Source organism: Maylandia zebra, linkage group LG5, assembly GCF_041146795.1.
Source record: "Maylandia zebra isolate NMK-2024a linkage group LG5, Mzebra_GT3a, whole genome shotgun sequence".
In the NCBI taxonomy this organism is placed as follows: Eukaryota; Metazoa; Chordata; class Actinopteri; order Cichliformes; family Cichlidae; genus Maylandia; species Maylandia zebra.
The window spans coordinates 12,481,354-12,496,061 of record NC_135171.1 but is presented as its reverse complement, the minus strand read 5'-3'; the positions used below and the strand labels follow the sequence as shown (position 1 = coordinate 12,496,061).

General features: G+C 42.4%; 2 protein-coding genes across 8 annotated transcripts in view; both read left to right on the top strand.

Moving 5' to 3' along the window:
- The window catches only part of sulf2a (sulfatase 2a), a 46,386-nt gene extending 38,114 nt beyond the window's left edge, over window positions 1–8,272 (top strand). For 5 of the 6 annotated variants that reach the window (XM_076883779.1, XM_004571882.3, XM_076883778.1 and 2 more), the window contains 17 exons: window positions 71–240; window positions 1,727–1,877; window positions 2,121–2,296; window positions 2,411–2,539; window positions 2,813–2,869; window positions 3,008–3,137; window positions 3,529–3,736; window positions 4,117–4,372; window positions 4,539–4,635; window positions 4,732–4,826; window positions 4,904–4,963; window positions 5,049–5,215; window positions 5,405–5,547; window positions 5,691–5,799; window positions 5,891–5,924; window positions 6,443–6,496; window positions 6,863–8,272. In XM_076883779.1, coding sequence (XP_076739894.1) covers window positions 71–240; window positions 1,727–1,877; window positions 2,121–2,296; window positions 2,411–2,539; window positions 2,813–2,869; window positions 3,008–3,137; window positions 3,529–3,736; window positions 4,117–4,372; window positions 4,539–4,635; window positions 4,732–4,826; window positions 4,904–4,963; window positions 5,049–5,215; window positions 5,405–5,547; window positions 5,691–5,799; window positions 5,891–5,924; window positions 6,443–6,496; window positions 6,863–6,893 — 2,067 coding nt within the window. In that variant the 3' untranslated portion in view covers window positions 6,894–8,272. The remainder of the gene's footprint in view (window positions 1–70; window positions 241–1,726; window positions 1,878–2,120; window positions 2,297–2,410; window positions 2,540–2,812; window positions 2,870–3,007; window positions 3,138–3,528; window positions 3,737–4,116; window positions 4,373–4,538; window positions 4,636–4,731; window positions 4,827–4,903; window positions 4,964–5,048; window positions 5,216–5,404; window positions 5,548–5,690; window positions 5,800–5,890; window positions 5,925–6,442; window positions 6,497–6,862) is intronic. The other variant, XM_012924883.3, reaches the window with a different exon arrangement.
- A 2,292-nt stretch (window positions 8,273–10,564) lies between these two features.
- arhgap46a (Rho GTPase activating protein 46a) overlaps window positions 10,565–14,708 on the top strand; it is a 30,186-nt gene continuing 26,042 nt past the window's right edge. Inside the window, exon 1 of one of the 2 annotated variants that reach the window (XM_004571884.6) lies at window positions 10,565–10,749. In XM_004571884.6, the coding sequence (XP_004571941.1) occupies window positions 10,736–10,749 (14 nt within the window). In that variant the 5' untranslated portion in view covers window positions 10,565–10,735. The remainder of the gene's footprint in view (window positions 10,750–14,708) is intronic. The other variant, XM_004571883.6, reaches the window with a different exon arrangement.

Below are 14,708 nucleotides of genomic sequence, written 5' to 3'. Positions count from 1 at the left end.
GTGCTCTGCTCTTTGACTCCCTCTGTCACTCACTGAGTACATGATAAATAATATTTCATGTACTTTACAGGACTATCTGACAGATGTCATTACCAACAACAGCATCGACTACTTCCGTACGTCCAAGAGGCTGTACCCTCACCGGCCTGTGTTGATGGTTCTGAGTCACGTTGCTCCACATGGTCCAGAGGACTCTGCCCCGCAGTACAGCTCCGCTTTCTCCAATGCATCACAGCACATGTAAGGAAATGAGTTAGCTTCAAATTGCCTAAACAAACTGTGACCAAGTTACGAGTTAGCAGATTGTTGCAGGTTTTCCGATGATCTGTGATAATACATGCACAGATAATTGGCAGCTGTTTGAACAGGAGCTTTGCCTATGGGATGTAAGCGTGTTTGGTTTCAGGGGGACAAAGATAACAAGTACACAGATACATTTTTACATTTTCACATCCAGACCTATTTGCTTGCATATGAGTCATCTGTGCATTCATTCTGCTTCTATGACCCAGGATGACACAAATTCCATAATCTCGACTCAATCTCATCCTCCTCTGCCTGCAGAATGTTGTTGGCAGCCGATGCCTTTCCTTCCACTGCCAATGCTTTGCTCCAGTTTATTTGGCTCGTGCATTGTTCACATTAGTGGTACCACCGTAATGAGACCTGCTAATTTGTAGCATTTTGTCAGTGGTACAAGAAGAGAGGAATGATGTATGTATAGAGCTTAGGTAATGATGAAGCCATGTGCACACACAAACACACACAGACACGCCCAACACCTCCATTTTTTTCTTCCTGACCCTTTGTGCTCACTGGCTGCCTAGTGCTGCTAGCTAATGGCAGAGCTGCTATTAGCCTCTAGAGATGTAGCCAAGGCCAGTAATGAGACTCCAATTTCTACCCCCTCACACCATCCTGCTGCTTCATCTAATCCCTCCAGCACCATTAACCTGTGCCACACAAGCTTTAAACACATAGAATATTCTGAAAATTCAGCCCTAGTGTCTTTGTGCAAACTTTTAATTGCTCTTTCTCCATAAATTTCCTCTCCCTCGGGTGATGTTTTCTGTGAGAGCCTTCTCTGGCTATTTTCTCACTCCATCTCCCTCTGTCCTTATCAACCACACTAAGAGAGAGAGGCAGTAAAAGTCCTGCACTCCTCTAGTGGTAAACCTTCTTCTCACCTTGGCACATTACAGACACATCTTCACAGTACATTAGATTTCTCGCTGCAGAATAAGCTTCGGGACATTAGCATTTCTTAAAAGCCAAATCGATCCACTTTAAACATTAAAGGTATTTTCTTTTAGGATCTCATTAGCTATTTAGCAGTTTTTATTCCCAAATACAGTTCTGTATGGCTTGGAGTTAAATATTGATCAAACTGGGCTCACTGTGTGCAGACCTATTGATTGCATTTTACATGGTTTATGTAACCTCCACTTTAGCATTCCATAAACAGTTTTCTGGCTACTTTGGGGGAAAAGGATTGGAGACATTAGCCAGCACAGGAAGAAAATGTTGCTGTGAATGCATGCGTTTTGGTTCTATGATTCAATTTACAGCTAAAGAATATGGAAACATCTCTGTGCAAATGTACGGTGACTAGTACAAAAAGAACTCTGTCTCCTTTAAAATGTAAGTAGAATCGGTATAAGTGAAATGCTTATTACACCACATAATTTCAAGCTTCAAGCTTTTTTGTTGTTATCTTTCATTTTAGAACCCCCAGCTACAACTATGCCCCTAACCCAGACAAGCACTGGATCCTACGCTACACTGGACCTATGAAGCCTGTCCACATGCAGTTCACTAACATGCTTCAGCGCAGGAGGATGCAGACTCTGCTGTCGGTGGATGACAGTGTGGAGAAGGTATTCAGACAAGCAGACAGACATATGCTTAAACACAGACACACACACACATCTCATCTGACAGCCTTAAATCCTGGGAGATCTGTGCTTGTTCTGACTGGGACTGTATAATGTATTCACTGACACACTTGGTAAATTGTTCAATCCTCCTTTCCCACAATCTGGCACAAGAGACTTGAGCTATCAAACAGAAGTAAAACTTTTCACACTGTGTGAGTGTTCAATGAACTATATCCTCCGTAGGTGTACAACATGTTGGTGGAGACAGGTGAACTGGACAACACGTACCTCATTTACACCTCAGACCACGGCTACCATATTGGCCAGTTTGGTCTTGTGAAGGGCAAATCAATGCCTTATGAGTTTGATATCCGTGTACCCTTCTACATTCGAGGACCTAATGTGGAGCAAGGTGCTGTGTAAGAGACTCGTTGTTTTTCTCTTGCATTCAGTATAGGGATAAAGGTAAATACCATTGTGACTATTTTCTTCTATCTAGTTCTATAGAAAAAAATGTTCTTGTTGTCCTGCAGTAATCCTCACATAGTATTGAACATTGACCTGGCACCAACTCTGCTGGACATGGCTGGTGTTGATATCCCTGCAGAAATGGACGGCAAGTCTATCCTCAAGCTGCTAGACACAGACCGACCAGTCAATAGGTGAGTACCTACTTTACTTTATAAACTCACTATCTTCGTGTTCTTCGTATTTTTGAATAGCATTTAAAATACCAGGAATGTGTCAAAAAGGTTGAGAGTTGAACTCTGTTTATTTCATGGGCATAATGAAATCTGCAATCCAAACATAAAAATGGAACACCACTTTCTTCTCAGTGCCATGCAAGGATGACATTTAAAATAGAGTACATGTTTATCCTGTGCAAATATCACAAAGTGGTTTAACAGGATTTCTGAAAACGTCTCATTTTACAGGTTCCAGTTGAGCAGGAAGGGTAAAACATGGAGAGATTCTTTCCTCGTGGAGAGAGGGTATGTTTTCTTGTAATGTATTATCTTTTGTGAAAACTGTTCCCAAACCAGGAATTGTCCTGTAGCAACATGAGACTTCTTGTCTGGTTGGCTGAAGAAAAAATCATTTTCTGTTTTTTTGTTTATCTGTGCTTTCAGGAAGCCTCCGCACAAGAGAGCCGATGGAAAGGAAATGGCCCAGGAAGAGAACTTCCTGCCAAAATATCAGAGGGTGAAGGACCTGTGCCAAAAAGAAGAGTACCAGACCTCCTGCCAGCAGCCAGGACAGGTACTTGACCTGTAAGATCTCGAACAGAGAGGTTAATGAAGTCTGAATAGAACAAAATTAAGAGATAATTAACATTCTGGTTGCAATCTGCCGAGTTATCTGCAGTCATTGTATGTTTCATCGAACATAAAAGTCTTTTTCTTAATCCTCCAAAATGAAGAGCATGTGCACGTGTGTATAAAGAGCTTTCCAGTTTGAATAAGACTCATAAAAGGCTCATCCCAGAAGATTAATATTATTACTATTACTGCTCAGCTTGAATATGCCTTGTGCTCATTTAGATGTCTGTGATTTTTATCGTCATGCTATAAAGACTGGGTCAAAATTATGTTATACTCTATAAAATCTCAAAGACCTGTGTTAATCCATATTTCCCTGTGCCTTCTTTCAGAAGTGGCAGTGTGTGGAGGACCCGACTGGCAAGCTGAGGCTGTATAAGTGCAAGGGCATGGCTAGTCTCTTTGCCCCACGTATGCAGGCTCTGATGGCCAGCGGTGCCTCACAGCTGTCTCTCACATCCAGCTCTGACAGCTGTGACTGCAGCAATTCCGGCTTCAAACCATCCATCATGAAGAGGAAGAGGCTTCTCACCAAAAAGAGTCAGTTCCTGTTGTCGCTTACATTGTTGTCATTGCTATAAATAGATGCTTTTGTTTAGAAAGAAACTTTTCTTTACTTTGAATCGTCCTTGCAGTAGCCTATGAAGCTTTCCAAATGGGGCCATTTATCTCAAGCGAAAATAACCAGCTGTTGAAGTATTCATGAGACCAGAAGGATATGTCAGTGCTGCCATCAAGTGGCAGAATAGAACAGACAAATTACCAATTAAATAGCAGAAGCTTGTAAAGGATTCCCAGAATATGATACAACTTGCATGGAATTTTGATTTATATCAGTCTGTTTAGTTGCTGTTATGTCATCTATCCTGACATAAAGAATCAAAAACACGTCTTACATTAATCTGTCTCGTCTTCTGCAGAGATAAAGTCCAGTAAGGGTACAAGTAGGAAGCGTTGGGCCCGCTCTATATCATTTGAGCTGGGCGGTGACCTGTATGCTGTAGACCTAGAAAAAGGCTACTGGCCACTGGGGTCCAGGAACAGCAGCTGGGCCAGAGACAGGAGGAGAGGAGTGAATGAGGAAGACAATGAAGAGTTCAGTGGCATGGAAGTGACTGTCAAACCCACCACCAGCAACAAACTTGCTACACCTGCTGCTATTAAAGTCACATATAGGTGCGTGTGTGTGTGTGTACATTTTTCCACATGAATGTGTAATGTTCCTGAGGTAAAAGACAGAAATCAACTGTTAGAATATATATATATATGTGTGTATGTATATATACATATACATATACATACATATATATATGTATATATATATTGTTTCTATGCCCTTCAGATGCTCCATTCTTATGAATGACACAGTTAAATGTGATGGAGGCCTCTATAAGTCCCTTCAAGCATGGAAAGACCACAAATTGCACATAGAGCACGAGGTACTGTTCCTTTTTTAATTGTTATATTTAATACATATTGTAGGTTATTTATAGCCTGTGGTGTCTAATTAGATTTGGGGCAACTTTCCTTTTTAGATCGAAACCTTGCAGACAAAAATCAAGAACTTGCGTGAGGTCAAAGGTCATTTAAAAAACGTGCGACCAGAGGAATGTCAGTGCGACAGTCCCAGGTGAGAGAATTTAAGGGTGACAGATAAGCACCAACACAGAGATTCAGCACATCTGACAGCTGACTTTGTCTTTTCAGTTATCTCACTACGAATAAGGAGACTTTCCAACTTAATGCAGGACGAATGCTCTCACTCAGGTAAAATGTATAACACTCGTTTACTGTGTAGTAATTTTGAATTCCTCACTCAGGCTAGTTGTGACGTATGTTTTGTATTTATTAGAATGCCATCAAAGCAGAAGACTCAGTGGTTGCAGAAGGAGCAGAAACGCAGAAAGAAACTACGGAAATTCCTCAAGAGGCTTCAGAACAACGACACGTGCAGCATGCCCGGCCTGACCTGCTTCACACATGACAACCATCATTGGCAGACTGCTCCCTTCTGGACAAGTGAGGGATAGTCTATGGATTTAGCAAGTTGTTCAAAGAGTATCATGGTGGAACATACCTCTTTGTTTCTGGCACTATTTTCCTGAGCAGAAATGATGACAACAATATTTTGAATCACGTTTTTCAAACTCTTGTTTTCCACTCTCACCCCTCCCTTCCTTATAAACTCCCCCTTCCTCTGATCCTCAGTGGGTCCATTCTGTGCATGCACCAGTGCCAACAACAACACATACTGGTGCCTCAGGACCATCAATGACACACACAATTTCCTGTTCTGTGAATTTGCTACGGGCTTCCTGGAGTATTTTGACCTCAACACTGACCCGTACCAGGTATTTATTTCAACAGACACACAGAATGGCAGTTACCAATAATACGTTTAAAATAATCCCACTACATGATTCATGGTGCACATGGGATAGTTCCCAAAATTTCCAAAGTCCTTGCTGACATTTTGTCCTTATCATTCCTGCAGCTGATAAATGCTGTCAACACCCTTGACCGCAACGCTCTGAATTTGATGCATCAACAACTTATGGAATTACGGGGCTGCAAAGGACATAAGCAGTGCAGCCCAGAGAAGGGTCAGTAAAAGATCTCTGTGGTAAATATCATATATTGTAGCGCCAACAGTCATTTGAAACTAAGATTAATGCTACCCCTGCTTCTTTTCAGGAGGAAAGGAGCGAAACTACTTCAGTGAATACAGGTATCTCTTCCTCTAAACAGCTTGCAGCTGATTGCTTTCACAACCATCACAGATGGAATTCAAGTTATAATATGAATTCAGAGAGGTTACTGCTGAGTCTTTGGTTATGTTTCTGCTCATTGCCAGTCATCTAGGGAGTTGAGGAAACAAAATACAGACACGTTTCTCTGAAACGGAAGCTCTGAACTGCCATGGTTCCTCACTGTTGTGATTGAAGCATTGTAGCATGCAGAAGTCAAATCCAAAGAGGGCTAAAATGCAAGGCTGCTTTTCAGCTTCTGCCTTTTTGTAATCAACCCTAATTGTGTGTGTGTGTGTGTGTGTGTGTGTGTGTGTGTGTGTGTGTGTGTGTGTGTGTGTGTGTGTGTGTGTGTGTGTGTGTGCGGGGTTGTGTTCATGTGTGTACTTGCGTGCATCTATGTCTGTGTGTGCGTGTGTGTGTGTGTGTATACCTGTGGGTTTTGTCTTCATGCACGTGCATTGGTCCCGCGCGTGTATACGTGCTGTGCATGCTTCAGGCCAGTTCATCGCCGAAAGAGGCCAAAAGTGAAGAAGCCCTCCTCCAAATCGCTGTGAGTTTGTCATAACCCATCTGCTCCTTTGTACTCAGCCAGCATCTCCATCCAGATTTTTTAGCATGGTCAGATGACTTAACAGCATGGTGCCCTATTTACTGTATTTCTGTACTCCTCTACTAATTGTATTTACATTTCCCTGCATTGCATTGCTGCACCATTTTCATTCACTCTCTCGGCTCAAATTCATTACAGCAATGCAGATATGTCATTGTCACATTGTGTTGCGTTTTCTGTTCTGTTATTGTCATTTCCTGCTTTTCCTCGCAGTGTTGGTAGGAACAGACCACAGCTGGAGCCATGGTTTCCAGTGAATGCCTCAAGCAGTGCATTTAACTTACAGTAATTGTTTCTCTTGCACAGAGGGCAGATTTGGGAAGGGTGGGTTGGTTAACCACCTGCAGCCCACAACCAACCGCATCGGCCTCCTCCAGAGAAGGAAGGAGAATGGAGAGTGCAGAAAACCCGAAGACCTCGACTTTGATAGACCATATGCTGGGATACCACTCTAAGCTGGGTTTCATTTTCGGGGGAGCTGCTCCTCATAGCCTCCTACCGGGGTGTAGGAAATACTAAGGCCTACAATAAGTCTAAAGACTCAGCAATTATGTATTTTGGAACATATTTCATATCCATTTGCAAACTTTGCCACCCCCAGCTGTCAGGATTGTTAACAACAACAACAAGATTCTGTAAATCAAGTGGAACAGTTTGGTGTCTGCAAGCCTTTCAGTATACCACTAATGCTTGTAGATAATATACAATGTCTCAGCTTTAATCAGCTTTCTTTCATGTCATGTGAGACTGTGTGGAAATATGATGAGTAACACGTCACTTCTGCTGCTACACAATGACGTCATGGCCTTGTGATGTCTCTGCGGCACATGTGGATTAGCTAACTATTTCACACTTGGAGTAACATTAAGACATATGTTGTATTCTTTCTCTGCACCAACGTGTCTGCACATGGAAGTAAAGTGGACTTAACAAACAACCAACTGCATCAAACATGTCGCCATACTCTTTTGTATTATAGTTATTCTTAACACCGATGAATGTCCTTTGTTACTACAGGTCATCCTCCTCACAGCTGTGCGATCTGAGATGACCTGAGTTTGCCTGCAATGATTTAAATGCATACACAGAATTCAACAAAAGTCTCTTTATGCCCTTGAAGAGGTCTAAATTAACAACACCATCTCACAATGATACAATCCTCCAGACTACGTGACCTGTAACAGAATGTGTCATTTGTGAATGCCATTTTACTCCTTTGTATTGTCAGTATCACACTGTAGAAGTATCCAAATAGTTTGTTCAGTTTGCTATACATGGTGCTACAAGATAACAATACAAGTCTGAAATCTTGCTGTACAGTACAGTATGTATTTGAATGTATGTTGTGCAATTAATATAAATGTTTACAATATTTTTTATAATACTGGAGAGGCAACCTCATTGTATGATACGAGTTGATAAAATGAACTTATAGGGAGAAACGTAGCTTGAGAAATGTCATTGTCATTGAGATTTGTATGTTTGTCCTTATTTACATCAGAAAAGCACTTAAAGGGTTCACTGTGAAGAGCTGTGCCATGTACATTAATGGACAGTATGCTTTGCGCCGGAAGAAAAACAAAACAGTGTAATACTCATTGATGTGAAGTTTACTTCTTGCATTTGTTAGCTTCTTTTCTTTTCTTTTTTTAGCCAATACTTCCTTTTAATAGAGTGCTGATAGTCAATGTGAATAAAGTGTTGTTTGACCATGAATATGACCAGGCTTTTATTTTGAAATTGTTAAGTAATTTACTGTTTTCATGTCCAGTAGGTGTCTCTGTCTGCCCGTTTCTTTGGACAACCTATGGTGGTGAGTGCAGTGACATGTGGAAGCTGTAACCTATTTGCTCTCAATAATGTCCCTTTCACTGTAGCATCAGGAGGGTTTGTACTTAATGTAATCTCAACAGTGGAATCCCAGCAGCTTGAGATCATTAAATTGATAGTCATAGCATTCTGATTGGCACAGTCAAATTAACTCTGTTATTTCCAGTCACGCTGGCATCTCAGTCTGAATAAACATGAACGCACGCCCACTTATGCACAACTTTAATCAAACTAACAAACTAAAATTTAAAGGTGAACTTAGGTAATTTTTTAAGGTCATTTAATAGGAAATAATATATTGTGCTCATGAATATAAGTTGATTAGTGTGTAATAATGTGTTAGATCACAGGATATTAAACCATGTAATGGTTCAGAGTGATGATCAGCATCAGGTTCAAACCAGTGGATGCCTGCGATTTAAACACAACTTGGAATTAAGCCATTAAAAATACACAGGAGCAGGCTCCACTTTGTGGAGGCCGCCATGTTTCCCAGCCTCTTGAATACAGTGGCCGAAAAAGACATTACACCATCATTACACCCGGTGTTTGTGCCTGTACACTGGCTAATTTACATCGTTCACCTTATAAGTTACTTCTTTCCCTTTCAAACCATATATGTGAACATTTGTATGTCATTGTGTATTCATCATCTTTCTCATTATGTCTTGTTGTTTTCTCTGTTTTCTCTCTTCCCTCATTTCCATTTCATCCTCTTCCTCCTCATCTCAAACCTCGTCTTCTGAACTGCAGTTAAGACTCTAAAACACCAACACAAGCATAAACATGCTTATTTATTCCTGATATTGTCACAATTGCATATTCAACAGATTACACATGCCACTCTTCCATCTCTGGACAGCTGAGAAGACCCAGCTAAACAACAACAGCTGCTTATAAGCTAACATTTTGCTACTTTTATGCTTGACTGTCCTAAAATTCTCACTTTTCCTCTGATAAACAGCTTGATTACTTGATTAGAGCAGCAACGAAAACAGCAGTCTTACCAACAGAAAGGTTCAGGATATCCTCAACAACTCACCACTGTCATCGGGCATAAGTGAGCTTCACAGACCCATTGACTCCTATCAGACTCCTTTCACAAAGTTTTGCAGGCTCTTCCACAATGTATAGACGTGGACACCTGGCTGAAGAAATGGCAGGGTGAGTTATTTGTCTCATGGCAGCCACCACAGAGGATTCAGTTGTCTGCAGTTTGCAATCTACTGACATCTAGGCAAGATTTTACACACTGTGCCTTTAAAATAGCCACGGTATATTTTGATTTTATTATAGATTTGTGGAAGTAGACAATATTCTTTCTTTGTCTTAAAATGTAGTTTAAGACACAGTTTAAATAACCAGATGAACAATGGCAATAAAAGACTATTCTATTCTATTCTATTCTAACAATTTCCAAAAACATTAATACGCTGCTTTTTAAGAGAAAGCACAGGATTATCCGCTTTGATACTTTGTGCAAGCAAAGCCCTTCAGTCAGACCTGCCCTAAAGAAACCAGAGTCTAGGTGGAGGTATTGCACTAAATTAGCCAGGTAACTTTAAAAAAGAGCATGCAACAGCTTCTCTGGCCAAAAGTTAATGAACAACAATTAGTAGTACTGGCTATCGCCTGTTCTTCTGCACATGCTCTCTGTTGTGCACGATGCTGACTGTGCTGAGGGCATTGCCTGGACATGCCTTCACAGCAGTCAGAAAAAAAGTGGGAGGGACTGGTCAAAGGGTGAGCCAGTGAGAATATAGATTATATATTAGACACAACTACTCTTGAATTTTCACATATGAATCGAATAATGTATTTCAGCTGTGTCATGCAATGCAAATCTGTTGCTTGCTTAACAAACCTTCTAATAAATAGACCGCATTTGTTAAAAAATAGCAGCCTTAGTTTTATTTAACTTAATATATGAAGTGAATTGAAGTTCCTGTGTAAGTTGGCACACAAAAACCCCCTTCTAACCTTTAACATCTTATCACTTTACTTTGTTGAGCCAGCTGAGCCTTTAAATGTTTTGGCTATCTTAAAAAAGTGCCGCTTTTTCCAGAAAGCCAGTCGAAAGGCTTCAGGATGGGTGGTGTGGCGTGGAAGAGGGAGGGGAGCAGACTGGGTGGGGGTGCAGACTGGGTGACCCCCATCGCAACCTATGACTCACGTGCAGAGGCGGAGACTGCGTACGGGATTTGCCACCGGAGAGCCGTCCCGTACTACTCACTGCTCGGACAGTTCAGTGCGCTCACAAAACTAACCTTACAAGCAAGAAGAGATAAAAAACAACAACAACAACTGTACAGTTCCTTTCGCTGGAGCCTCGTTTAAAATGTGAAGAGCATGGCCGGGACAAGGTAAGCAGACTCTTTCTTTAATTTCACAGCGGCGCGAAATGAAGTGGAGAAAGTTTAGAAGCCGCCGACGCTGAACCGGAGCCGCAGCTCGCGGGATAGTAACATTATTTTAAGCCTCTGTGGGTATTTTAAAACCTTTGAAAATAAAACGTTTTTTTAAAATATCTACCAAAGTCTGTTAGGGGTGACTTCTAAGTTTAACAGATTATTTAAACCGCGAAATGTTCTTATTCTTTTTTTTTATTTTCGATTTTAATTATTATCTATCGTCGGTGAGTTAAAAGTAAAACATTACACTGTAGCTCGCTAACGCCTATCATGGGAAGCTAGGTGGCAAAGGTTTGACACATCCGCCCAAAGTTTTTAATTGTAGGGAGAAGCTGCAGTGTGGTGGCTGTGGTGGGAGACGGAGGCTACTTCTTAATTCTATCTAGTCTCCAAATGGGCTTCACGGGCTTAGCTCTTTGCTGTGGTTTTAGGAGCCCGGTAACCCAAAAAGAGGGCAAATGTTCCACAGTCCATTTGTTGCTCCTGTTTCTACTACTGCTGTGGCTCTCAGATTCAGCTCCACGTGTCTTAATTTCTTCGCCATCTGTTTTCACTGCAGATGTGCATTAAAACTTTGTTTAGCTTTCATCGGTTGCTTGCTTTAGTCCCCACGGTCTATTTAAAGTCACTTACTGCTTTGGCTACAGATTTTCATATGGGAACTCCTTAGTGTTGTGATACATGCAGTAAAAAGTCCAATTCCTCGTCCTGTATCTGCTGTTGAGTGCAGTCCATTAGACAGTAGCTGACGAGCAAGTTTTCGAGTCAGCTGTCATTTATATAGCCTAAAGCTGTTTATTTTGGCAGGGCATGCCAACCTGACTTCCTGGGCGCAGCAGTTTTCACCATCTCCCTGCCCAGCTGGTGCTCATCTGATGACTTTTGTTTGCATTTGCGTGTTTGCATTTGCGTGGCGTTGGTGTAAATTTCTCTATCTGCTCAGCAAATTGCAAGAGATAGATGAGATACTATAACAGAGGACAGCGATGTCGTTTGGTCAAAGTTTCCATAGTTCATGAGTTTTTTCTGTGAGATGTAGGAACCAGAGTTGAAAATGAGGATGTTGTCTCGGTGTTTACTCTGCAAGCTCACAACAGTGGGCAGACAATCGAGAACAAGCAACACATCCCCTTCAACAAGATGACTCTAAACTGTGCTTTCTGCAAAGAAGAGACCGGACGTCCATCCCAGACAGACAATAGGGAAGTTTGTTTGCCTGTTGACAGGAAGTGAAGCCTGTCCTGCACTGACATGTTATGAGTCATGGTTTGTTAATAATCGCTGTGATTTCATTAGCTTCAACGTACACATTTCCAGCTTTCACTCCTTTCCTTTCTCTGATCCCTTGAGGATCAGTGCTCTTAACACTCAGCACGCACTTTTCACCTGACTTTGATTCTCTGTGGCCTGCCACAGTGACTTTGTAATGAGGTTAAGGTGATTTGTCCAAACAAATTTATCTGTACCTGAGCAACCACTCACACTGCGAACTGTGGGGATTACAGACAGGTTTAAATCGCAGGCATCCACTGGTTTGAACCAGATGCTCATCGTCGCTCAGAATCATTACGTGGCTTAATATCCTGTTGTACTTTTTAGGTCTATGACACAAATTCAAGAGTTAAAAGAGGTGAACAAGTTTATGTAACGTCAGTGAGCTAAGGTGCAAATGAAACCCACAAAGTGCAATTAACACATTGAACACAAAGAATCTGCCACGACCTGAAGATCTATTGTTGTTAGTGAAATATTAATCCTTCCCTACACGTTGAGCCCCAGCGATGGCCTCTTAAATCATAATCCACTCCTCCCCTCAGGCCTGCGCGGGCCTGGCGTTAACATCTTCACTGGCCTGCTCTGCATTTCTAATCCTAGAGAGTCTACCGTCTGCACCTTCACTTCCTCTAGAGGACAATCCGGACGTTCCTTTCCTGCGTGGCTCCTCGCTGACCCCCTTGCTTACCCTGTAGCTGCGCTCTGGGATTAGACTCTGGCCTCGTTTGTCATGTCAGCAGGGGGAGGATTCGCGGGGGATGGTGTGGGCTTAGACCAAAATGAAGTTACAAACTGCTGCTGCTGGTGGTTGTAGGCAAGCAGGTCAGATACTAATAAAAACTGCTGTTTTGACAGCACCCAGATAGCACAGGTGGAATTCTTGAGTTTATTTTATATAAAAGGGCCGATGCACAATATGTATTCATCGATAACCCTGAATGATTTTACAAGATAATGTTTAGAGATGAATGTTTGTGGTTATTAAGCACAATTACCTCGTAATAGGGTCATTCTTTTTTTGTGTGTGTGTTTGGACAAGTAACCCCATTGTTCCCACTCTGACAGCTGGTGTGCTGATAGAAAGGCTATCTTCTATGTGGTAAACACCCTGATGCTGCAGCTTCTGTTGCACATGTTCGCTCTCGTCCAGAGTCTTATGTGACCTCAGAAGCACCCTCCAACTAAGGCAGGGGTGGGCAATTCCAGGCCCCGAGGGCCTGTGTCCTGCAGGTTTTAGATCTCACCTTGGGTCAACACACCTGAATCACATGATTAGTTTGTTACCAGGCCTCTGGAGAACTGCAGGAGCTAATTTAGCCATTTAAATCCGCTGTGTTGGTTCAAGGACACATCTAAAACCTGCAGGGACACCGGCCCTCGAGGCCTGGAGTTGCCCACCCCTGAACTAAGGGAAGGGCTGAAGTTTTTTTTAGGAAGGACGGGGACTTGTGTTTGGGCAGGCCTTGCTCTCTCTGAAAGGGAGTTTATTGACCCTTTGGCTGAGTGTCACCTCGGACAGACAGTGAGTGTTCAGCAGAGCAGTAAGGGGGCCGGAAGTTCCCGGCATTTCTGCTGAGCTGCAGCATTCGTGGGTGATTCGTGGCAAGATGGTGGGACAAGACAATACTCCCCATAGAGAAATCACAGAGAGCCGCTTCTCTGCATTTAGCTTGTAGGCGGATTTCAGCAAGGGTATCTGAAGTAACATTTAACAGCTAACACAAAAATGTTCTCCTGGAGCTGGTGGTGAGGTAGGCTTTTTTTTTTTTATCTCGTTCCTCATGAAGAATCGGTTTGTTGCAGTGTGGAGGGGGGTGAATGCTTTGGCATCTATATGGAATGAATTGGGGGGCCATGTAAAATTGGTAGTTGGAACGCAGCATGGGAAAAACTGGCCTTGCTGAAGGTTGGCTGTGTGACCTTGTGAGATCCAGTCTAATCCAGCGCCAGTAGAGAGGGGAAGCCGTTTCTAGTCATGGATTAGGGCAGCTGTTGAAGGAGGTCACCCCCACATCTCCTATACATGTCTCAAGCTCCGCCTCATCGCAGCACTCGTTGGCTGTGATCCCCTGTGTGGACGCAACAAAGAATTGAATGAAGTCTGCCTGTTGATCCGACAATACTCAGCATTGTTTTGTACTATTACAGGCTTCAGAATAGGGTGCATTTCACAGGCTTTGTAATGCATATGAAGCTGAGTCATTGCGGGACTTTCTTGTCAACTGTGTACTACTGATTTTCTGTTCCCAAAGAGCCTGTGTGCTGTATACAGCTGTGGTAAAAAGACATTTTTTTTTCAGACTCCTAAGTCAGATGAGTGTGTTTGTGCCCTCCAGTTTTACAAGCAGTCAACATCTTTTGTTTGTCAGCTTTGCTCTTTTTTCCCCCAATACCACTGTTTTAAAAGACCCATGTTCAGCTCAGTTCGTGCAGGGTGATCATGCTGCACACAGACCAAACTGGACCGTCTGGTTTGTGCAGTTGTACCTGAGTCATTGCGGTAACTCAGAAATGGCAGTCTGCTCTCAGGTGATACGAGACAATGAGGTTCTTGGAATTAGGTTTACTCACCCGGGCTGAGTGATGACGACATATAGTGGTTGAGAAGTCACTTTAAGCAGAATGGTGCTGCTTTT